This window comes from Lontra canadensis, unplaced genomic scaffold, assembly GCF_010015895.1.
Source record: "Lontra canadensis isolate GAN:19392208 unplaced genomic scaffold, GSC_riverotter_1.0 scaffold38, whole genome shotgun sequence".
NCBI lineage: Eukaryota > Metazoa > Chordata > Mammalia > Carnivora > Mustelidae > Lontra > Lontra canadensis.
The window spans coordinates 13,761,493-13,788,121 of record NW_022631032.1 but is presented as its reverse complement, the minus strand read 5'-3'; the positions used below and the strand labels follow the sequence as shown (position 1 = coordinate 13,788,121).

At 36.5% G+C, this 26,629-nt stretch overlaps 1 protein-coding gene across 2 annotated transcripts in view; it reads right to left on the bottom strand.

The window, feature by feature from the left end:
* Positions 1–3,643: 3,643 nt before the first annotated feature.
* RYK (receptor like tyrosine kinase) overlaps positions 3,644–26,629 on the bottom strand; it is an 85,761-nt gene continuing 62,775 nt past the window's right edge. For both annotated transcript variants that reach the window (XM_032869665.1, XM_032869666.1), the window contains exons 11-15: positions 24,617–24,749; positions 23,251–23,360; positions 22,927–23,086; positions 5,731–5,867; positions 3,644–4,782 (exon numbers count right to left, since the gene is read on the bottom strand). In XM_032869665.1, the coding sequence (XP_032725556.1) occupies positions 4,671–4,782; positions 5,731–5,867; positions 22,927–23,086; positions 23,251–23,360; positions 24,617–24,749 (652 nt within the window). In that variant the 3' untranslated portion in view covers positions 3,644–4,670. The remainder of the gene's footprint in view (positions 4,783–5,730; positions 5,868–22,926; positions 23,087–23,250; positions 23,361–24,616; positions 24,750–26,629) is intronic.

The window sequence follows — 26,629 nt, the reverse complement described above, 5'->3', positions numbered from 1 at the left end:
TTGAATATAAACATCACATTGATACAGTATTTTAAATAAGAGATAATGCTTTTCAAGAACTAGCAGACTTTTTTTTAAGCCAAATCGCTCTCATGCAAATAGATCATTTTTACTTAATTGATTCAATATTCAACCCTGCCATGTGTCAAGCACTAATTAAGCAAATGAGATTCAGATGTGCGTGACATACAAATTGCTATCCTCAAGAATGCACAGCCAAGTGGTAAAAATTAGCCTGCATCTTACCTCTATCAGAGTGCAAACCCGGGAACAAGGCTGAAAAGCAACTACAAAGCCTGAAGGAAAAGGGTTAAGGTGTCAGAGCCGTCTCCTGGGTGCCTGGGTGATCTGGAATGGAGTGTGGCACTCTAAGAGGAGCAGCATATGCAAAGGAAAGGCCGCATGAAATGACAGTGAGTTGGTGAAGAAGCAAGAGGTGGACTGCAGAGAAGAGTGGTTGACTTTGTGTACCTGGGACTTGGGAACTCTATCCCGAAGGCTTTGGGAAAGTGCTGAAGGGTTTAAGCAGGGATAGCAGCTCTTAGGAAGCACTACTCCAGCAGAGACTGACTGGCTGGGTGGGTTAAGGGCCAAGGCCAGTCCAGAAGTTATGGAGGCGATGGGGCAAAAGATGATGGCAACAAGCAAGATGACCAAGTTGGGTCTGAAGTCCTAAGGAAGTGAACTCAACAGAAGCTGATTTTCATATAATGGAAACATTTCAAGTTCTTTTTTTCAAGTTCATTTCAAGCTCAAGTTTCAAAACATTTCAAGTGCTACTTCCCCATCCCTTCACATTTTTTTCCCCAATAAAAACACAGCCTTTACCACAACCAAAGGGACTGGGGGCTGGACTAGTCTTTCATGCTTGTAGACCAAATGACAAGAAAAAAGAGTGTCCCATATCCCAGAGGGATTTCTTCCCTTTATTGGATCATTCCCATTAGCCTGTGGAACATCTCGCAGTACTGTATCTTCACCTGGAAAAAAACATGCTCTCCTCCCAGTCCTCCAACCTGCACCCCAAACACTTCTTTGGTCTCCTGTAGTTAACTGCTCCATTTCCCTTCACAGTAGAACTCTCCAAGAGTGTTGACTACAGCAGGGTCTCCACCTTCCCACACTGTATTCATACTTCAGCTTGCTCTAAACCCTACTGCTTTTGTCAATAACCTCCATAATGCCAAATCCCATAGAGGCTTCTTTCTCCATTTTGAAATACTTACTTTCCTGGGCTTCCATGGCACCTCATTTTCCTGTTATTGTTGCTGCTGTTTTCAACTACAGTGGCTTCTGCTTAGTCCTTTTTTTTGGTATCTCTTCTTCCTTCACTAGAGTGTTAAATGTTGAGAGTGTAAGAGTTAGTCCTAAAACCTCCTTCCATCTAAACTCTCTCCAGAGGTTAAGTTTATCCAGTACCATGACTCTAAATAAAGTCTACATGTCACACTCCTAAATTAGTATGTTCAATGAGAACTCTTCCTTGAGCTGCAGACTCTCATCTGTCTACTTAGATAACCAATTGGCACCTCAAACATGGCCTACAACAGATAACTGATTCATTCCATCTGCCAAAGCAAAATCCTGTTCCTTCTAAAGGTTTTCCATCTCAGTATATAGTCTGGCCACACAACCAGATGCCCAAGCCCCAAACCAACTAGTCATTCCTGATTACTCTCTTTCATTCTCTACCTGACCCTCCAACATCCAAAGGATGTAGGTCCTGTTACCTTCAAAACATGTCTCCAATCTGCCCCTTCCAAACACCCATACTACCCAAATTGCTCCAAAACCAGTGTCTCTTCTTTCCTGAACTATGCAGCAGTTTCTTAAAGACTCTTATTACTTTCCCCTTTGCCTCCCTACAATTTAATCTTTACAAAAGACCTGGCATAATATTTTTTAAATGACAAGTCAAATCATGTCACTCCCTTATTTTAAAAAAATCCTTGAATGAAAAATTCCATTTTATTTAGAATAAAATATGTGCCCCATGGCTTACAAGGCCCTGCTACTCTCTGTTACTGTATCTCCCAGACCTCATCTGGTACCCTCCCATCCCTAACTACATTCTAGTCACATGGGCCTCTGTCCTCTTCTTCCAGCAGCAGCAGCTGGAAGATGAACAGGTAGGGCCAAATCTAGAGGGCAGCTTGTTCCTGCTTTAAGGCCTCTTCAATTATGTCCCTTCAGCCTGGATCTTTTCATAGCTGGTGTTTTGTCATTCAGATCTCAGCTCAAATGCTACCTGCTCAGAGAAGCCTGGCTAAATATTACACCTCAAGTTCTTCTCTATGATACTGTTCTTTTTATTTTTCATAAACACTTACCAAAATCTTACTTATGTTCATTATCTGCTTCTCCCAACCAGAATGTAAAATCTAGAAAGGGAGGAACCTCATCTGTCTTATTCCCTGCATAGCTTGAGAGCCAGACATACAGTGGGCACTCAATAAATACAGATGTATTGAATGAATAACCCAATCCTCCTTGATTCTACAAGTAAAATTTTCTTACAATGGGGTGTTATAAGAAAGGAGCTCTAGGTCATTAGAGCCAGCTTATAATATCACATCAGCACTTTGTAATTTGCTTCTTTCCTAAAAAAAGTGTATCTTGTGCAAAATGTCTTCAATAAATATTCACACCCTAGAACAAAAAACAATTGGAAGATGAGCAGCCACAGAAATCTTGTAACTGCTCTTTTCACTGAAGTCAATGACTCCAAGTAGCTCAGCAAGAAAAATCTATTTGAAGTCTTAAGCCACTTACCAAAACAAATGCACATACATAAAATAAAATAGCTTACAAACACAAAAAGATAAGGTTAAAGGCATCACACATCCCAGCAAACTGAGAGCACCTGCTAATTTGGGATAAAAGTCAGATGTCAGCACTTTTTCTTTTGAACCAATCTTATATAAAGAACTGTGACTTCTAACAATGCAATAATCTGAACACAAGACAGAACGCACTGAATGTTGAGAGGGATGCTAAAGTTGAACCATTCTGTGTGCATAATACATATAAGGACTAAAAAAGTATTTGTTGACTGAATGTCCCCTAAGATTACAGGTTGTGAACAAAAACGTTTGTAACTTTTGAAGACTTCAAAGAGCTTGCAGAAAACTGGACGTTCAGGGGGCTGAGTATTTCATAACACAAAAGAACCAGTGTTATTAATAAATGGTACTCAGAAAAATCATGCTCTTAGGTTGCTTTTGGCAGAGCATGTGTTCTGCAAGCTATTTTTCCAGATGTGCTGATTCATAAAACTTCAACAATGGCAGAAATCTCCAACTGCTACACATTCTTCCTAATATACCTATGAGGACAGGAGTAGAGGCAGGCACCCATAGGCCTAACTATTTAGGACACTCATTCAACTCTGCCCTAGGTCAACTACAACCAAGCATAAATACATATATATCCCCCCTTTAATGGCTCTGGAGAAAAGTGTCAATGTTGTAATACTAATACTTCCCTGTAATAATGATCCCAAGTTATTAGAACTAGGAGACTGAGTAGAGTCAGCTGTTAGGGCTTAGGAGCCTGATTACGTGGGTATCTATCTAGCTGGTACATGTTCAAAGACTTACCAAACACAACCAATCATTCATTAGGAACAATATTTTCAATACTATTATAATATAAAACAAATCTTTTAATTTTTCAAGTGTTTTAAGAAACAACTTTATACTTAAACCAGCCTTGAAGCACAAAATTCACCAGTTTACTTTTTTGTTTTTTACACTATCCAGAACAACTGAAACACCCCCTCTGTGCACAGCACTATTCTAGGTGCAATAAAAGGGATTCTTAACCTTAGAAACACGATTTCACTTTCTGGAATAGTATCATCTCCTTTTCCAGAGAGTAAAAAATAAATAAAATTACCATCGTTTACTACTGACTGACCTGCCCCCAGCCTATTTCTGGCTGATGGAAATGCTAATTCCTGTCAAATTTAAGTGTTTCAATGAATTCATCTTCTACTTTCCCCAAAATAAGAAAGCAGAAATAATTTTCATTAAAAAAATAAAAAAGAAACAGTTTCCCACAAAAGGACAATTTCTAAGGTTTTTTTTTATTTTTTTTACCCTAGCTTTTAAGTTTTCTTCCTCCAATATTGCCTTTTCTATACAAGGTAAACCAGACATCTTTTTGTGTTGTTTTCCCTTTCCTAAGAAAAAGTAATATATCTTGAAGACAAACCATTCCCAGGACTAGTGATAAATATTGAAAAAGAAAAACCAAACTTTAAAGGTGAAATCACCTACATTACCTTGATGAAGTAAAAAAGTAAAAAAGCAGTTGGCACTAAGATAGCTACTCCAAGTATCTGTGTTTAAACAATTTTAAAAACTGTTTATTTATTTTGTAAGAATGTACCCCTAGTCCAAAGTAACTATGTTTTAAAAAATTGGGGGCCAAAAAATTTATAAAAAACCCTTTCAGTTCAACCTAATAAAAATGATATCTAGAAAATATTCCACATTATTAAGTCTGTCTTTAAAAGTTCCGATCCTAAAGCATTCCTAAGGCACAGTGTTCCGGAAGGCAGATGTGCTTCTGCTGGTGGTGCATGACGTACAAAGCATCCATGACTGGTTCCAAGGGAGTCCCAAAAGGCACCATGTTCCTGATGCCCTGGGACTGTGAGAGGAGAGTCAGACATAGGCCCCCAGGGCTGCGTGGAACTCCGTGAGACACTGTACCAGCTGCTGGAACTTGGGCCTCTCCTCTGGATCTAAGGCCCAGCAACAAGCCATCACAGCAAATCTGCAATGACAAAAATGGAAAATCGGGCTAATGATGCAACAGTACTCCTAATCTTTTGGTCAATTCGATGCCAGTTGTTTTCTGTCTAAAGGTGGGCATGGGGAGAATGACATACTAAAAATCAATGAATATTACTCTATGTTAGCAGTTCTAAAATGAAAAGAAACTAAAACGAGTTATCTGGATTTTATGTGTGGATTTCAACTCTTCATAACATCATAGCAAAATACATCAGCAAATATAGAGAGTTCATGTAAATCCCTAAAACACAGACAAAATAATAACCTGTATTTTCTGAGAGAAAGAACTTGGAAGAAGAGGAAGATTAAGCTCTAAGCACCCTGGATCTACAATAAAATCAGTGCAAAAGCTGCCACCTCACCATGGTATAGAAACTTTCAGGGGATTCAGGAAGCAAGACCACAGTCATCTGTGCACTCAGTCACCCCTGAATAGCCTCCTGCCTACCCTACTCCCTTTATATGGGAATATTACCTACATGACGAAGGCAGGAAACAGGAACTATCGCAGCCTGGAACATTTCCCTTATGTATCAGTTGACACCAAATGGCAAGGCAAGATGACAATGAGAGAGGCTTTCTGTAACTAAGGCTGTATAAATAAAACTCGGATACTCACTCTACACAGAATAACTGACATGGTATTTCCTTACCATGTACATTATTGGTCTCTCAGATTAGACTAAGCACTACAAGTAAAAGAACTATAAAATGTTCTAATGTCCAATGCATTAAAGAGTGAATGAATTAAATGAATTAAAGAGTTAGCCAGCTAACTCTGTGGTTTTCTATGAGTCTAATTCAAGTCCAAAGAGTCATTACTCTCCAGAGGGAAGTCTCTGTATGAATATGGACACCTGCTCTTCTTCTTTTATCCCAGTATTATAAATGGAATGAAACCCATGTCTTCAAGCTCAGAGAAACTCACAGCTCATCAGGACAGTTGATTGGCTGGGCTATTCGATAACCATCTTTCAGGTATGCGGCCATCTCAAAGGGATCAATGTCCACATAGGGCGTCTGGCCCAGAGTCATGAGCTCCCACAGTGTCACTCCGAAGGCCCACTGAGGAAAGAAGGAGAAACACAATGAAGGAAATGTAAAACACTTGTCAAGAGTGCTGTTGCCTGTGACCAGGTATGGACCAAAAATAGCACCTGACTCTTAAGGAAAGCAAAATATTATCTACAAAAAGTCTACCATAGCTAGTTTCTCCTACTGGGAGAAAAAAACATTTTAATGACTGCACCCTTTAATAGGAATATCATTATTATATATTATAATATATTATATATTCTAAGGTAATTAGATCCCTTGGAAAGAACGGTTCTTACTGCTGATTACAAGACCAACCACCCCAAACTGCTAATTATGTCTAAAATTTTCTTAATATGAAAAATGTCACATTAAATAAGTATAGTTAATCTATATAATTGAGAAGTGGAAAATAAATTTACTTTAGCCTAACTGGAGAGAAGAGAATTCTGAATAAGTTAACTATGTAAACTATGTAAAAATATAAGATGTCATGGATTTTTACTACACTTAAATGTTTGAAATTAACAAATGAAGGTATCCTGAAAAAAGATTTTCTAATCTTGCTTGAGTAAAAGATCAGATTTATTTAAAATCAGCATGTGAACTACTGGTAGAAACAGAAATCAAAAGCAGTGACAAGAGTGTTCATTCATGGTCCAACCAGAGCTCCCCATTTTGGCTCAGCTATGGTTACACTGGCTCATAGGGATTACGCAGAGGGGAGGTAACATTCCTACACAGAGTTACTGCCATACATCCAGAAAGGATTCAGAGCAGGGACTCCTGCTATCTACTGCCACCCATGAACCCTGAGATGAGAACAGCTGAACTGGATGAGGAGAAAGATAACATTTTTATGAGTCCCTTCTGTTCTAGACATTTTGAATCCTTTATCTCCATCTAATTTTCACAACAAACCTGTGAGAAGAACTGGTAGCCCAATTTTACAGGTAAGAAAACTGAGGTTCAGAGAAGTAATTGGTCCAAAAACCAAAATTTTTTAATGAGTGAAGGGGAAAGAAATAGAGAAAAGGAAAAAACACAAGTTTTAAAAAAAGTCTGTTTGCAAGATCTGCGCATAGTGCATTAAATTTTAAGTAATTATTTTTCAATAGTAACAAAATCCAGAAATACTTCCTAAAATATACAGGTTTTTTAAAAACCTTGTATTAGGGAACAATAATTTTATTTATTATAATCTATGAAAACAAAACAAAACAAAAACCCAGTGGAGAGATATCTTTTAGAGTATTTAAAAAATATCAGTGGAGAATTCTATACCAAACCAAAATATACTTCAAAAATGAAGGCAAAAATACACACTTTTTAGACAAACAGAAGCTGAGATGGAAATCTGGATCTACAAAGAAAATACATAGTATTAAAAACACGAGTAACAATTTTTTTTCTTATTTTCAAGTTTAATGGATTGTTTAAAGCAAAAACAGTAACAATGTATTGTGTGGTTTATAATGTGTATAGTAGCAAAATGTATGCCCACAGTAGCATAAAGGGTAAAAGAAGATGACAAATGGAAATATTAAGTGCTTATGTTAAACACAAATGGCATAATATTATTTGAAAGTAGAGCGGTACATCATAAACTCTAGGTCAGGTTTCTCAACCTCAGCACTATGTATACTGTGGGCTGCACAATTCTTTGCTGTGAGAGGCTATCCTGTACCTTGTGAGATGTTCAGCAATATCCCTGATCTCTACTCACTAGATGCTCCAAGTGTGATAACTGAAAATACCTCCAAATGTCCCCTGGTGGGGACGACGAAACTGGCCCCTGTTGAGAACAACAAAATTGTCCCAAGTTGAGAACCACTAAGCTAGACTAAACAAAGAAAATAAAGAACACAAATTACTGATAATCAGAAATGAAAGAGGGACCATCATTACATCAAAAAATACAAACTCAACAACAGTTAAGTTCAGTAACTTAGATGAAACGAACAAATTCCTCAAAAGACACAAATTACCAATAGACGTAAGAATAAATAGAAAACTCATGTAGCTTATATCTATTAAAGAAATTGAATTTGGTTGCCTGGGTGGCTCAGAGGGTTGAGCATCTGCCTTTGGTTCAGGTCATGATTCTGGGGTCCCGGGATGGAGCCTTGCTCAGCATGGAAGCCTGCTTTTCCTTTCTCCCTTTTCCTCTGCCCCTCCACTGGTTCTCTCTCTCTCTCTCAAATTAATAAATAAAATCTTAGGGAAAAAAAAAAAAGAAAGAAAAAAGAAATTGAACCGTAGTTAAAAATCTTTTCAAGAAGAAAACTGCATCTCGTTTCACTGGGTGAATCCCATCAAAGTTGAAAGAAGAAAACAGGACGAATTTATGCTCGTTCCCTACGGATGCCATAATGAAGTACCATAAACTAGATGGCTTAAACAACCGTATGTGTTATCCCATAGTTCTGGAGTCTAGATGTTCAAAATCAAGATGTACCAGGGCTTTGTTCCCTCTAAAACTCCTGGGGAAGGATCTTTCCCTGCTTACGCCCAGCATCTGGTGGTGGCCACAAGTCCTTGGTGCTCCGTGGCTTACAGACACAGCCCTTCACGCTCTGCCCTTCACGGACATTCTCCCCTCACATGTTTGTATCTCTTCTTACAAGGATACTAGTCATGCTGGATTAAGGTCCACCCTAATTGGGTAGGACCTCATCTTAATATTATTATCTGCAATGACCTTATTTCCAAATAATGTCACATTCTAAGGTGAATTCAAACTGTTCTACAGCGGAGCACAATTCAACCTACAACACAATCCTATACAAACCCTTTCAAAAAACAGAGGAAGGTGAGTATTTCTCAATTCATTTTGAAGCCAGCATTCCCTTAAATACCATAACCATAAAGTTAAGTCTTTGGAACTTAGTATCATTTTCACTGACAGTTCATTAGGGTGGAGCAATGCCCATCCCAAAAGTCTGTGTTCTTGAAGGGGGTAGGGGGAGAGGAAGGAACAGATGCAAATGCATATGTAGTTTTAAAATCTCTATAGGGGGGTGCCCAAATTGGTTAAGCGTCTGACTCTTCATTTTGGCTCAGGTGGTGCTCTCGGGGTCATGGGAGCCCCACAGTGGCCTCTGCATTCCGCATGGAATCTGCTTAAGGTTCTCTCTCCCTATGCCCCTCCTGCTTATGCTCTTTTTCTCTGAAATAAATCAATCTTAAAAAAAAAAAAAATCTCCATAGAGACAGAACCTACTAGAACTTTCCTTAAAATTGCTAGCTTAAGGGGTGCCTGGGTGCCTCAGTCGGTTAAGTGTATGCCTTTAGCTTAGATCATGATCCCAGGGTCCTGGGATGGAGCCCCGTGTTGGGCTCCCTGCTCAGCGGGGAGTCTGCTTCTCCCTTTCCCTCTGCGGCAACCCCTGCTTGTGCTCTGTCAAATAAATTAAAAACAAAAACAAAAAACTAATGGTTTAAAAATGGAAAAATGATTTCAAATTAATAAAAGTTAAAGGAAGGTGCCTACATACATCCAGGTATCTATCTTAAATCTGTCTATCTTAAAAGTGTACTCTAGGTAAACTTTTAAAAATAATGACGATGATTAGTAATGCTTATTTAGCATTTTAGTAATTTTTAGTAATTAGTAATTAAAATGATTTTAAAAATCATGTCTCATTTCTATATGGAAGGTAGTTCACTACTCTGATGGAACAGAGCCCAAAGAAGTAAAACTGGTTGGGTGTTCCCATCCCTTCTTCATGAAATGAGATGGATCTGTTCTTATTCACCAATTGTGGCAGCAGCTATAGAAAAGGAATAATCAATCTAAACTAGATTTTGGAGGAAGAAACAATGGGAATGAGTAATAAGTGATACTCCCATTTTGTACACAGGTACTAACCCATCCAATGACGAGGGAGGTACACTCTAACAACTTCCAACTGTAAGGGGCCTTCACAGTAATGCTGCTGATATCTGAGGTATGGAAGGTACCCAGGTATGAAAACAGTATAATCTGTATAAGCTGACTTTAAAAAACTACTTCTTTCACATTGTTTTGTCTACATTATTAACACTAAGCATCCACCTAAGGTTCTCATAGTACGTATTGCAACACTAAAAAACACCAAAACGAAGAACAATAAAGCCAAAGGGTACACTGCTGTTTCATTTCCTTAAAAGTCAACAAAAGTGATTAATTACATGTTGGCTCACCAACTCTTTAAAAAAAAAATCAAGACCAAATAGTATGAGGATGATTTGTGGAAAAATTGCCCTCTAAAGTCTTCTGATAACTAAGCCATTTAAAATTTCGACAGACTTATTCTATAATTTCCTTTTGTGTGACGTTGTTGAAAAGGGGGCAATAAGGTTAAGCTGTTTTTTCCAGAGTTTTATGAAAGGCTGCTGTTACATCCGTTTAAAGAACATTTAGAGAATAACAATGTCTTTTATTAATCTTACTCTTTTTCTCCCAATTTGTGTTATTTTATAGGTTCTAAATATATAGGATATGAAACTTTTTTCACTAACAGCAAACACTGATGTCAGCTGTCAAAGTATATAAATAAGATTCTTTTCTACTCTTTAATGTAATATTAACTAATGCTGGGGCTGTAAGAGATTTCCATTCTGTTTCTTCAGGAATTTATCAGGCAAGGCTGACTTCAGTGTACTACACACTGCTGAGAAAATAATTTTGTCTATTTCTAAAAGGTCTCATCTGACCACAATGAAAGCAGCACAATCAGATGTTTTATGATTGGCCTTTCTGTTAATACTAGAAACCTAATACCCCCTACTCACATATGAAATGGGATTCAGATGACCAAAGTGCAATTAATTTAATCTGGGTCAAGTGTTTTCCAAGCTTGAAAAATGAGAAGAATCATCTAGAGTGTCTGTTACAAGTACAGATTCCTCAGTCCTATCCTAGTAATTCTGAAGCCTGGAACTCAATATTTAAACAAGAGTCTTTATTTAGTCTTAAGAGCTAGCAAATTTAGAAATTAATCTTAGATATGTTAGTAGTACTGGTCAGAAAACAAAGATAGTTTTTATTTCTATTTTAGGATGGCTGATATCCAATAAGATGCCATAAAGTACTCAATTTGATAAGACCTGATATATGTATACTCTCCTGCAACCACTGCCACAATCAAGATAATAAACATATCCATCACCTCCAAAAGATTCTTCCTATTCTAGAATAATTTCCTCCAGCTCCTCCCCACTGCCACCTCTACCATTCCCAAGTAACCATTAATCTGCTTTCTGTTACTAGTTAGCATTTTCTAGAATTTTATATAACTGGAATCACTCAAACAGTACACTTCTTTGCCTAGCTACTTTCACTGAGAATAATGATTCTGTCATTCATCTATGACACAGCATGCATTGAGAGTTGGTCCCTTTCATTGTTGAATAGTAGTCCATTATATGAATACAGCAGCTCTTTATCCATTTACCTGCTGATGGACATTTGATTATCTCCAGGTTTAGTTACTGAAAGCTGTTAAAAACACCTGTGTACAAGTATTGGTAAGGGTTTATGCTTTCATTTATCTAGGAGCAAAATAACTGGATATGGCAGATATAACTTCTGGGGGGAGGAAGGGCTGAGAAGGGAGAGAGAGAATCTTAAGTAGGCTCCATGCTGGGCCTCATAACCCTGAGATCATGACCCTAGCAGAAATCAAGAGTTGGATGCTTGACTGTCTGAGCCACCCAGGTGCTCCAGATATGTTTAACTTTTTAAGAAACTATCAAACTGTTTTCCAAAGTGAACATACCGTATATATTAGACTCCCAGAAGCAGCGTAAGAAAGCTACAGTTCCTCCATATCCTTGGGAAGATTAAGTCTTTAATTTTAGCCATACAAATGGGTGTGTAATGTTTTCTCACTGTGGTTTTACTTTGCATTCTCCTAATGACCAATGAATTTGATATTTTCATGTGCTTATTTGCCATCTGTATATCCTCACTGATGAAGCATCTCTTCAAATATGTTGTCTGTTTTTGTTACTGAGTTTTAAAAATTCCTTATATATTTTGCATGTATTTCCTTTATCAGATGTATATGATTTGCAGATATTTTCTCTGAATGTGACTTGTCTTTTCATTCTTCGAATACTATATTTCAAAGAGCACAAGTTTTAAATTTTGATAGCCTGATTTGTTCTTCCAGGGATCTTGACTTGATGGCCCAAGAAATCTTTGCTTAACACAAACTTACAAAGGATTTTCTTCTTTGTTATCTTCTAAAAGTGCTATAGTTTTAGATTTTACATTCAAATCTCTGATCTATTTTGAGTTAATTTTTGGATATATGGAGCAAGGTTTGGATCAAAGGTCATTTTTTTGTAGCTGGATATTGAAGTGCTCCAGGACTGTTTAAAAGATAATCCTTTCTCCACCAAACTGCCTTTGCACTTTTTTGCAAATTAACTGTCCTTACATATGTGGGTCAACTTTTAGGTATTCTGTTCTGTTTAACTGGTCTACCTTCATGCCAACATTACACTGTCTTGATTAGTGGAATTTTATATCAGACCTCCAACTTTTTTCCTCAAAGCTGTTCTGGCTATTACAGATCCTCTGTATTTCCATATCAATTTTAGAATCAATCTGTCAATCAATTTCCACCCCCAAAATTAAAAGCCTGCAAAAATATTCTTTGGGACTATGTTAAAAACTATAGATCAACTTGGAGAAAACTAACATCTTAATATTGAGATTTCTGATTAATAAATAATGGTATAGCTCTCCATTTATACAGGTCTTTAATTTCTCTCAATAATGCTTTAGTTTTCTTTGTGTAGATATTTCATATTTTTGTCAGATATATTCCTAAGAAATAGTTTTGGATACTTTTATGTTTTTAAAAAACTCAGGGAAAGAAAACAATATGGAGAGTCCTCAAAAAATTAAAAATAGATCTATGTATGATCTGGTAATTCCACTACTAGGTATACCCAAAAGAAATAAAAATAGTATTTTGAAGAGATAAATGCACCTCTATGTTGACTGCAGCATTAGTCACAACAGCCAAGATATGGAAATAACCTAAATGCCCATCTACTGATGAATGCATACAAAGATGTGGTATATACACAACAGAGTATTATCCAGCCATGAGGAAGGATATCCTGCCATTTACAACAGTAAGGATAAACCCTGAATATATTATGCTAAGTGAGATGTCAGACAGAGAAAGACAAGTAATATATGGTATCACTTGCATGTGGAATCTAAAAAAGTCAAACTCATGAAAAATAGAAAGTAAAATGGTTGTTCCTGGGGGATGAGGAATGTGAGGATAAAACTGATGTTGTTTAAGGGTACAAACTTGCAATGAGTAGTAAATAAGCCACAGTGATCTAATGCATAATATAATATAGACAAAAATACTGTACTATAATTATAGTGTGTATCATTACAACAAGCATTGTAATATTTAAATGTATCCAACATGCTGTAACCTTAAATTTAGTGTTATATGTCAAATATATGCAATAAGAATGATCTAAAAAAAACTTTTAATTTCTGACTTTTCATTATTTGCATATAGAAATAAAACTGATTCTTAAACATTGATCTTGTATCCTATAATCTTTTTAAACCCTATTAGTTTTAGTAACTATTTTGTATATCACACTGGATTTTCTTCATAGATGATCCTGTTGTCCACAAATACTTTTTCCTATCCAATCTTTTCTGTTGGGTTTCTCCCCCCCGCCTTTTCTTGCCTTAGCATACTGGCTAGAACTGCAATACAACACTGAAGAGAAGTGATAGAGAGTGGGCATCCTTGTCTTGTTCCTGTTATTACGTAAAATAATTCAGTCTTTCAGCATTAAGTATAATGTTAGCAATAGGTGTTTTTGGTTTTGGTAGATGCCCTTTATCAGACTGAGAAAGCTCTCTTCTATTCCTACACTGCTGAGAATTTCTATTAGGAATGAACTGAGGATTTTTTCCCAATACTTCTTCTGCATCTCCTGAGATGATCATATAGTTTTTCTTTTTTAGTATATTAATGCGCTAAACTGCACTGCTTGATTTTCAAAAGGTCAAACAAACTCGCATTCTCAGGATAAAGCCTATGTGGCCAAAATACGATTTTTAAAATAAACTTTGGATTCTATTTGCTAAATTTTTGTTTAGAATTTCTGTATCTATGATCATAAGGAATAATGATATATAGTTTTCTTCTTCTCTTTGTCTGGTGCTATTTCAAAGTAGTGCTGACCTCACAGAATCAATTAGAAAGTATTCTCTCCTCAGTTTTCTGAAAGAGAGTGTACAGAATTTATATTATTTCTTCCTTAAATGTTTGGAATGCCAGTGCCCTAAGAGTTTTCTCTTTCAGGCAGGTTTTTAACTAAACATTCCATTTCTTTAATAGATAAAGGGCTATTCAGATCATCTACTTCTTAAATGAGCTCTGAAAGTTATTTTCTAAAGAATTTGTCCATTTCAGCTAAGTGTGTGAATTTACTGGGAAAAAGTTGTTCATATACCTGTGAAGATCTGTACTGCTCTCAACTATCTCATTCACTACATTGTTAATCTGCAATGTATTTCTTTTCTCCTGCTTAGTCTGGTGAGAGATTTATCATAAATAGTACTCTCACAAGCACTGGTTTCACTGATTTTCTCTACTGTTTTTCTATTTCATATTTCACTGACTTCTATCTATATTATTTCTTTTCATCTACCTACTTGTGGTTTAATTTGCTCTTTTTCCAGTTTCTTAAGGTAAAAATTAAGGTCACTGATTTAAGACTTTTCTAATATTGGATGTTTAATAGTATACATATTCCCCTTTGAGCAGCATTCCCCCAAACTTTGAAATACAGTATTTTTTTCATTCAAGTCTAAATACTTGGTAATTTCTTTTTTAATTTCTTCTTTGATACATGGGTTATTTGGAAGTGTATTATTTAGTTTCTATTTTTGATTCTATTTTGATTCCTATTTTTGATTTCTAATTTAATTCCACTGTGTTCACAAAACCCTATTTGTATGAATTGAATCTTTTTATATTCACTGAATAGTTTTATGGCCCAGAATATGATCTTAGTATATATTCCATGTACCCTTGAAAAGAATATGGATTCCGCTGTTGTTGGGTGGAGTGTTCTGTAGTTGTCATTTAGATTAAGTTGGTTGATACTATCATTCAAATCTAAATCCTTAAGTATTTTCTATTTTATTAATGGGGGGGGCACTGAAATGTATTCATTTATCTTTTAAAGAGATTTAAACAGTAAGACATTTATTTATGCATATAGTTAACATTTCTCGTGCTCTCTGTTCCCTTGTGTAGATCTGTATTTCCATCTGGTATCGTTGGTTCCTAAAGGACTTTTTTAACATTTTTTGTAATATGGGTTTGCTGATGACAATTATTTCAGCTTTGGTATTTCTAAAAAAGTTTTTATTTCCCCCTCACTTTTGAAAGATATTTTCACTGGATACAGAATTCTATGTTCCCAGGGTTTTTTCTGAAAAGTACTTTTAAAATATTTAACTGTCTTCTCCCTTGCACTGCTTCCAATTTTCTTGGTTCCTTTGCCATCCTTTTCTTGGTTCCTTTGTGTAGTAACATGATTTGGTTTTTTGGGTTTTTTTCTGGCTGCTTTTAAGATTTTCTCTTTATCACTAGTTTTGAGCAATTTGATTATAATGCACTATGGTTTAGTTTCTTCTCACTTCTTGGATTTGGGGTTTGTTCAGTTCTTAGATTTGTGTGGATTTATAGTTTTCACCAAATGTGGAAACATTTCAGTCTTTCTTACTCTTTCTGTCCCTTCCCTTCACTCTGTGAACCCTAGTGAAGTTACCCCAAAGAGAGATCCTTCTTCAAGAATTTCCTGCATCTTTTCTCTCCTTCTATTTCTTGCTTTACTCCCATACCAGAAGAAAGGTACTCCTCTTCCTATGTCGAGACCTGTATACCTCTAACCGGGGCCTCCTGAGCCCATTCACCAATCATCTCTTGGACCTCTCCCGAAAAACCACATGTCCAATCTCTTTCTCCCTGGCCTAAAATAAACCAAAAAAAGCCTCTCTTAATCCTGCCATTCCGTCAAATCAAGATCATTTCACTCTCTTTCATAGCTGTACTCCTTCAAAGTATAATCTACATATTGCCCCCCCTTTAACATCACCCACAGAGCCCCCAACAATCACATCTATCTTTAATGATTTACTAAACCCACTCATTCAAATGCCCTCAATGATTTCCTAATCCTTTCTGACCACTGCAGGTATATTCATAAACGAAAGTCTCCCTGAAACTATTTCTTTCCTTGGCTTCTATGACACAGCATTCAATTTCTGTTTTAATTCTCTGTTCATCTTTCTTTTCTCGCTAACTGAAACTACATATTCCCTATATTCTTCCCTTGGCTTTCTTCTCTCTATATATATCACTACCTCTGGGATCAAACCCTCCTGTTCATTCAATCTTCACTTTAATGAAGCTCATGTCCAATTTCTAATATCCTGCTTCTATGTTTTTCAGAATTCCAGACCCACATCCCATCCATTAGCATCCTGAATTCAACATGACTCATATCAAATCAATCATGTTTTCCCCAAACCAGATCTTCTACCTGTCATCTTCAACTGTGTTGTATCTTCACACTGACTTAAGATTTACTCCAACAGCAGAACTAAAGAAAAGTACAGATCAAAGACTGCACTGAAGCTTTCAGAAACACGGGCCCCAGGTAGGCAAGGAGAGTAGACATCTATGCAATGTATCGGACAGTTAAGAGCGGAGCCTCAGTGCACAAAGGTCAATTAATAAATGTACTCATAAATAACAACTGTAGTCAAAAGAGATGAAATCTTTGAAGCAAAGTCTGTGAGAGTGAGACAAGGAGAAATGTGAGATTCAGCATGAAAATAAAGACGGTAAGAAGTCTGTATGAGCCATTCAGGATTCTTTTACACATTCAAGTACACAGCTCTCTGGAGATAAGATTAACATAGCCGGCCGTGAATGTTCTTAAAATAAGTGACCCAAAAGGTACACATATGTACACCAATTTCAATTCTATAACTATGGAACACCTGCTAAAGGAAAATAAGTAAAGCAGAATTTCCACTGCCCATTCTGGGAAGAATGACTTATGCATAAAAATATAAGGCAGCAGTGGTAGGTACCATTAGGTAAGTAGAAATTCTCTGGGGATCCAAAGAAGACCACATCAAAGGGCATTAAAGTACCTTATGCCTTTGGGCCCAAGAGGAATTCCAGATTGGATGAAATGCAGAATATTAGGAAACGTACAATGGAAAATATAAAACTAAAAAGGGAAGATAAGGCAGGAAACAGAAGGCTCTGAAAACCAGGGGAAGGAGTGTAGATCTTTCTTTACCAATTCCCTGTAATTAAGAGTTGATTTTGGGGCACCTGGGTGGCTCAGTGGGTTAACGCCTCTGCCTTCGGCTCAGGTCATGATCCCAGGATCCTGGGATCAAGCCCCACATCAGTCTCTCTGCTCAGCAGGGAGCCTGCTTCCCCCTCTCTCTCTTTGCCTGCCTCTCTGCCTACTTGTGATAGCTGTCAAACAAATAAATAAAATCTTTAAAAAAAAAATTGATTTTGAAAATTAACAACTTAGGAAACAACAGATGTTGGCGAGGATGCAGAGAAAGGGGAACCTTCTTATACTGTTGGTGGGAATGCAAGCTGGTGCAGCCACTCTGGAAAACAGTATGGTGGTTCCTCAAAAAGTTAAAAATAGAGCTACCTTATGACCCAGCAATCGTACTACTAGGTATTTTTATCCAAAGGATACAAACATAGTGATTTGAAGGGGCACATGCACCCAATGTTTATAGCAACAATGTCCACAATAGCAAAATATGGAGAGAACCCAGATGTCCACTGACAGATGAATGGATAAAGAAGATGTGGTGTGTGTATACACATACACACACACACACACACACACACACACACACACAATGGGATATTATTCAGCCATCAAAAGGAATGAAATCTTGCCATTTGCAACAATATGGATGGAACTACAGAGTACTATGCTAAACGAAATAAATCAGCCAGAGAAAGGAAAATATCATATGATTTCACTCTTATGTGAATTTAAGAAACAAAACAGATGAACTAGGAGAAGGGAAGGAAGAATAAAATAAGATGAAAACAGAGAGGAAGACAAGTTATAAGAGATTCTTAACTACAGGAAACAAACAGAGTTGCTGGAAGTGGGTAGGTGAGGGGATAGGGTAAGTGGGTGATGGGCATTAAGGAGGGCATGTGATATAATGAGCACTGGGTTTTGTATGTACTTAATGATCACTGAACTCTACCTCTGAACCTAATAATACAGCATATGTTAATTAAATTGAAAAATTTTAAAAGATTTTGAGAGAGAGAGTGAGCGAGCGAGCGAGTGGGAGCATGCACTTCTGCTATGAATCTGCCCTAGAATCCATGAGCAGGAATACTGGATACCTACCAGGCCATCACACATATCTGCTATTGATGAGACTTTCCTCTAGTGTACTAGATGCTTAGACACTGCTCCATCAGAACACAGGCTATGTGAAGGTAAATGTTAAACCGAATGGTAAGGACAAGGAAGGAAAGGGAAAAGGATGTTCACAAGATCTCTTGAGGAAAGTATCTATTCTTAGGTAAAGCCTAATACAGAAAATACATCAAGGGCAATACTTGATCACAAGACAATAACCGGTCACCTCTGAAAATACAACTGTTCCTAAAGTGAATCCATTTATTATTCCTCTTTTCCAGAAAATACCAGGACTATTAATATATTATTAAATACAACTAAAAAATACATTCTTAATGTTAATAATATTAAACTTTAAATCTTTATTTCCTAAAATATGAATGATCCTTTCACCTCTCCAGCTTTTCCTTAATGTCTTTATATCTGTCTTATATCAATTCCACTTAATGCTAATTTTTATTTATTTAGTTATTTTTTACTGAAGTATAGTTGCCACACAAAATTACATTCCTTTCAGGTATACAACACAGTGATTCAACAAGTTTATACGTTATGCTAACGAGTGTTAGCTACAGTCTGTCAACCTATAAATGCTATTCCTCTTAAAATGTGAATTTCATATTTGAATAATACATCTAAGGTTGCTGATGTGTAAAATCTGCAACCATAATGGAAATGAATAAATACTGGGAATCTAAGCATTATTCTAAAATCAGCAGTAAAAAAATATAAAACAGAAAGTTTTCCATACTTCTAAAAATGGTAAGCATTCTCTGAAAACTGTACCTTCCTCTTTGATACCACAGTAGTTCAGAAGCCCACTCTTCATGGGTATATTATGAATGTTGAGTTTCTCCGCTCAAACCTGCTCAGGGTGTGGCAATGACTTTCCCTTACACTGGGCAAACAAGAGCAGTAAGAAACACTCTGCTGTAGATACAGTATCTGGATAACTCTGCAGATTTCCCTCCTTCTTCTAGGTCATCTTTAAAGTTCACAAAATAAATATTGTAAAGGCACAGGAACCCATTTTAATTTACTCTACACCCTAAAAACTGTTCAGATACCTTAGTCTCCTCACTGCTATAAGCCATACTGATAAGATTGGCATGGAAGTCATTTCCTTGACTTGTTTTTCCCCAAGAAAATGTTTTTTAAACACAATGTAATACTGTAAAGACAAAAAAAGTACCGAGAAAGAAACTTAATTGTGCACTTCTGATTGCATTTAGTCTCTTAGTAGGATGTAGTTTCTTAACAGCAGAATTATGTTAGCTACTATAATTACCTAAATAATTGAAAGAAGATATAAATCAAGAAACCTACTTTCAAATAAAGGAAAAGAAAGTTACAGAAAAAAAAAATCTATGGTGGTATCTACATCTGATGAAAACAGAATAAAAACAATATCCAGAAATTCTTAAGAATGCCTAAGATGATGTCATATCTTGAAAATAATAAAAGAGATTTATAACTAGTCAAAATCTAGTTGTGCATATTTCCTAAGTTTAACAGTTAAAAGCTAACATTAACATTATAAGAATCTTGACATACTGAAGTATTGAATCCTTCCAGTAAAAACTGTGAAAACACAAGCAAGAGATGCAATGTATTATTTTTAAGATAGAAAACATTAATGTATTTCCAAACAAATCACATAGAACTTTAAGCTATGAGAAAAACGCAAAAATGTTAAGGATCTTTTAAAGGACAAAGAGAATGCCCTCTCCAAGGCAGAAATAGGTGTTACATTTATACCTGAAATATGTATTTTACATGTACAGAGACTCTGGTGAGAGTGGGGTTACATTACTTATTCTGTATATTACTATGTATAAAGTTTCTCAGCCCCAAAGTACCATATTAAATGTAGCTTTTGAACCCCCAACTCCATCTATAAAGGAAAAACAGGAACAGAGAATGATTATATCTACATATTTTCAATACAAACATTAAAAAGCAATCTTTAACGTTTGTGTTTTAATATAAGAATTAAAAAAGTAGGGGCGTCCCTATAATGTATAAATACATTAAGCAAAGTGTGTTTTGGGGGCTTTCATGTGCAAGCAAACAGCACTACTGGCCATCTTGTACAACCCCTTGAATTATTACCTGTCAATTAATTCATAGCTATCAATCAATACTCCTTTTTCTAAGAGAATAATCAAACAGTCCCCAATCTCTTGAAGTTACATGGCCTATCTGTCATTTAAGAAACATCCATTTCCTGCCCATTAGACTAGTTTTGAGTCACCACCACTGCCCCTTCATTTCTGCTAAGGCAATTATGCTATATTTCAATGAGTAACAAAATCATAAATTCCAAAATCAACCACTGGAAAAATAAAAAGATCTCAAAGAGATGGGTGACTTAATATTTCAAATCAACAACAGAGTAAGATTTTTATTTTTTTTAAATTTTTTTATCATTATTTTTTTAAGACTTTATTTATTTGACAGACAGAGATCACAAGTAGGCAGAGAGGCAGGCAGAGAAAGAGGAGAAAGCAGGCTCCCTGCCGAGCAGAGAGCCCGATGTGGGGCTCGATCCCAGGACCCTGGGATCATGATCCAAGCCGAAGGCAGAGGCTTTAACCCACTGAGCCACCCAGGCACCCGCAGAGTAAAATTTTTAAAGAAAATATTCAACAAAGTTTCTTTTACTTTTTTGCTTTCAAATATGTTCAGATACAAGCTTTTCTATTAAAGGGGTATATTTGAAAACCATATAGTACTAAGTTTAACTGATACTATGTTTTAAAGCTATGTGCTAAAACCAAAGTTAAACTCATCTGCACCCCTGTGAAAACAATTTTGCTTAATGTAAAAGCTGTTAAAGAATTCCAGCTATAATTCAGAACTTCTAAATAAATATCTAGCAACCCCCCAAAACTAATACCATATCAATAAGAATATAATTGGTCCCTAATGATACTCAATAAAGCAGCAGTGTGCTAGCTTAAAATCAAACTCTGCTTTCTCTTTTCATATTATTTGAGAAAAATCAAAATCAAAAACAAAAATGCAACCCTTCCCTCCCCTCAAAAAAGTCTATCCTGAGTTATATGGGCGGGTCCTAAATGTAAGCATATGTATCTCCGTATGAGAGAGGCAGGAGTTTTAAGAGACAGACATACACAGAAGAGAAGATGATACGAACATGAAGCAGAGCGATCCAGCCAAGGATGCCAATAGCCACCTGAAGCCGAAGAAGCAAGGAAGGTTTCCCCTTTAGTGCCGCTGGAGGGAGCATGGTCTGTCTATACCTTGACATCAGACATTTGGCCTCCAGAACTCAAATGTGAGAATAAATCTCTGTTGTTTTATCACCAAGGCTGCAATAATTTATTAGAGCATCGAGAGGATACTAATACACTAAGGAAATGACTATATTAACAGAGTGATCCTTAGAGCATCCAAACTTAGAAGTAAAAGGGTAACCCCATACTGTAAGTAAAATATATTGATGAGACACAAAATACAATGACACAGTAAGCCCAATTTTTAACAGTTGAAACTCTGAAGCAGACAATTCTATAAGATTTTATGTGATGATGTTAACATCGTTGAGTGGCCACAGAGGGGGACTGTATAAGCAGAAGTTCTTTTTCTTTCTTTTTTTCGTATTTTTTTTTTAATTTTTAATTTTTTTAAAATTTCTTTTCAGTGTACCAGAATTCATTGTTTATGCGCCACACCCAGTGCTCCATGCAAACTACGTGCCCTCCATAATACCCACCACAAGGCTCACCCAACTTCCCAACCCCCGTCCCTTTAAAACCCTCAGATTGTTTTTCAGAGTCCATTCTCTCTCATGGTTCATCTCCCCCTCCAATTTCCTCAACTCCCTTCTCCTCTCCATCTCCCCATGTCCTCCGTGTTATTTCTTATGCTCCACAAATAAGTGAAACCATATGATAATTGACTCTCTCTGATAAGCAGAAATTTTACCTAATCTCTACCTGTTCAGCTACAATAATAAACTTCAATAAGCAAGAGAAAGGAAAATAATTCATCTTTCAAATCAGACTAAAAAGTGAGAAGTTAAAAGAAACTTAAAATATCTGCAAATTACCTACAAGTAAACATTGCTTCTGAAACTATTCATCACTAAGTATAAAGGATCCAGTCTATGATCTGCTTTGGTGGGCAGAACTACTCAGAAACTGACAAAAGGGAAGAGAGTGACATCTGGGGAATTATAAATAACACAGGTCATAATGCTGAAAAAGGCTGTTTGAAAAGAAGAAAACAATAAATCTTTATCATCTGGCAACAAGTTGGTCATTCTGAGATTTAAATAAGAAAAGAAAAATAATCAGCTCTGGAAACCTCTCTAAGCCTTAATAGCCACCTTTCAAACTGGGGTATTAGTACCCAGCTACTACTTAGTGTTCACAGCTCCTCACAGGGCCATTCTGAGGATGAACTGTGATTACACACAGTGAGAGATCATGGTATGGGTCACAGCTTCTTTCCATAAACTGGCTGAATGGAGCTAATGACACTAGCTTTCTCAATGAAACATGTCAGGGAACAATTACCAGATTAAAAAAATAATAATAAAACATAAAACCTGTTGATGTCCAGGAGTCCCAGCACTTACCACATCACTAGCACTGGAGAACTCATTATTAACCAGACTTTCCAGAGCCATCCACCGAACTGGCCTGTTTTCGTTGTCCCCCAGACAGTGATAATCCATGGGAAACAAGTCTCTGGAGAGGGCATTGTCTGTGATCTTAACTTGGAGTGTGTCATCAATGCTGAAAAGTAAAGACATGAACATTAAATCCAATTGGTGTATTTAAAACATATGGATCACAGTTACTCTAAAATACCATATAATGCCCACTGTGACTCCTGGACAGAACCCCAAATCCAGAGAAAACTAAACATGAAATGACAGTGACAAGCTCATGGCACCCACACACAGTTCCTGGCAGCCAGGTCTTTGTGGATAACTTCCCGTCTGGCCAGATAGCTCATTCCACAGGCAATCTGAATAGCCATGTGTACCAGGTCTTGTTGAGAAATTGCCTGTTGGGGGGGGAAAAAAAAGATGTTTGGAGGTAGCACAAAAATGATGATGGCAGTCAGCTACTTATTTTATCCCACAATCCTTCTTTATCCCAAAAGACACAATACTTCTTAATCCCAAAATACTTCTTTACGCCTACACTGGAGTTTTAAAAAAAGCTACTTCTTGACCAAGAATATGTTCCCATAGCTTTCTAATATCTTTTTCTACTACAGTCTTACCATTCTGTAATGTAACTTACCATTTACTTCACTGCCTCTCTCATCTGTCAGGTATAGCTACCCAACATCTAGCACATAAAAAACTGCTCAATAAATATCTGTTTCATGAATGCCGGATTCTCAAGGTAAAATTTCAAATGCTTATTATTCAATAGCCTGTTCTTTTCTTAAAAACTCAAAAAAAAAGTTTTTATTAGATGATCTCTGAGGACCATTTTCAAGCTAATAGAAGTCTACAGCTCTTGCTACTTACATGCTCCTGTAGAGCCAGGATGCCAGTCTTGTGGGCTGAGGAATGAAATTCTTCCTCAGGTGATACTGATGGGCTACAGCCTCCAACAACTTGTTGGAACCCTGGCTTTAATCCTGACATATTAAGTCAAATACCCAATGCAGCCTTTGAATCCACTTTCTCCTGGCAACTGTAGTAAGTACATTATTATAAACCCTAAAACAAACTTAATGTGGCTACAATTTACAGTAAAACAAAACACCAGCTAGGCTTTAGGACAACTACCATCATGTGTCTGGAATGTAGCCAAATGCTTCACAGCTATGTGCACAAGCAGTGAAGAGAAGGAAACTCTTAGGTGACTGACATCTTAAGCCAAGCATATTAAAAATAAGTGGATTATCTCCAAAATCCAGACTTCCAGTCACCACCAGGTTTTGATACAATATGGACCAAATGACTCAGTCAAATGTGTTTCCATTCCTAGAAGGGAGATCTAGTACTAGTACCTTCAAAGAGTTATCAGGAAAATGACTGAGATGGTGTTAGAGTTGAGGTGATTATAAATAAACACACAATGGATAAAAAGGAAAAACTTTAGCATCAGTAAAGTGCAATCTTCAAGACTGGAATCATAAACCATCTTCCTCTAAATCAACAGGTTATAAATATCTTCTGGCACATTTTGAGTTTCTTTTTGCAGGCTTTTACACAGGTTATATTAAGAAGGTTAACATCTACTTTCAAAGATACAATCAGAAGTTCCTGGTAAATAATTGGTGTATGGGCAAATTTTTCTCACCTGTGGATTATTGGCCTCTACTAATTTGCACTGCCGTAAAAACAATTTAAGATTCCCCCAATTCATGTAAGGCAATATCACCATGGGCTTTTCTCCTTCTTCTATACACACATGCATAATAGGAAGAAGATTTCTACAAAATAATAAGAAATCAGGAGAACAAGTGAAATCTAAATCCTCAAGGGCATATTTTTAATAAAAAGTAATAAAGATAACCTAAAACAAAACAAGAAAATTTCAAACATACTTAAAAACATGATTACCATTAAAAATGTAGTAAAATTAACAAATGCCCTTTGAAACTAGACGTCAGTATTTTCCACATACGCACTTTCTTGATAGGGAAAAGCAGTAAATTCTAAGTTGCTTCCTGTGAACTGGATTCTCTGAAGACACTAACATTACATACATACACTAAATCTTTACTCTTAAGGGGTAATCAGAGACATTTAAAAAATGACTTGATGCATTATAAGTGTATTATGAGATCCCCTTAAGTCCATCAAAACATTAAAGAAAAAAAAAGGCAGACTATGAACCAGAATATGATAATCAAGAAGACTTCAGAGAGGCTGGAACTGCCACAACAGCCAAGATGTCCTTAGCTGGTCACATGGGACTTAGAATCTGATTTCTAAATACTAAATTTACCATTTATGGATAGTCTGTGCGACTCTCTCTCCTGACCTTAGTTTCCATATCTCTAACATGGCATCACACCAACCATAAAATGCTGTTATGAATAAAGCCAAAGCACGTAGTAACAGCCTTGTTTCTCTTTAAATTTCCATGGCACACATAAATACTTTTATCCTATTGCCTAATGACACCTCTTTCCACTGGTATCTGGAAATTATTTTTCTTCAAGGTTACGTAACTTTTTACTTAATTATCTCATTGATAAAATCATTAAAATCCCTCCAGAAGAGGTAACAAGCTGAATGAACATGTTTTAAAGTACAAATGGCTGGTTTTCATTCTGCCCTTTTATAAAGGAAAGGATAAAAGAGGAAGATCTGGGACCTAGAGGAAGAGTGGATGAGAGAAGAAACTGGTTCTGTAGACAAGAACAAGGCAGACGAAGGGAAGGTTTTGTGGGGACCTAAGACAAGAACTGCATCCAATTCTCAGTCTTGCCCAGTGTGCTTACAGAGTGAGAGCTCGGAGGTACTCAGTGTTTAGAAGGTCGCCAACAGGCAACTTGGGCCAATGGAAAGCCAAACTACAAGCAGAAAAAGAATTCAAGAGTACTCTGTCAGGAATTACTTCTGATGTAATTAAAATAAGTTGTTATTAAAATAAATAAATTTTATTTCTACAGCTATTTTAACCTACAGTAAAAATTATTCTCACAAAGTCCAGTGGAAAAAAGAATAAAAAGACTTTCAAAATGTTTTAAAATATTTCAATGCTTTACAATTCTTACTCAAGGAATGTTAAGACACAAAGTAAACATGTTTTGCATGTGGAATTATACACCACAACCAGTTCTAAAAAGTTAAATTCTAAAACAAGGCATCATTTCTGAGTATATTTTGTTTGCTTGATAAGTTCTGTAATATGAACACTGAAACTCATTAGTTCATTTTTATTCCTCAGGCCTAGCAGAGTTGCAAATGCAAAACTGGCACTTCATGAATGAGAATAAGAGAATGAACAAAGAAACGCACAGACATCCATGACACCAGGGATCAAAAAGAAAAGCATGGTAGGCCCTAATCCCCTTAAAAATGAAACAAACTGGGACGTCTGAGTGGCTCAGTTGGTTAAGCTGCTGCCTTTGGCTCAGGTCATGATCCCAGGGTCCTGGGATCGAATCCCACATAGGGCTCCTTGCTCAGCAGGGAGTCTGCTTCTCCCTCTGCCTCTGCCTGCCGCTCTGCCTGCTTGTGCTCTCTCTCTCTCTCTGACAAATAAATAAATAAAATTAAATTAAAAATCTTAAAAAAAAATGAAACAAACTGCTACAATGAGTGGAAAAAAAAATAATGTACTTTCTACATATTAACAATG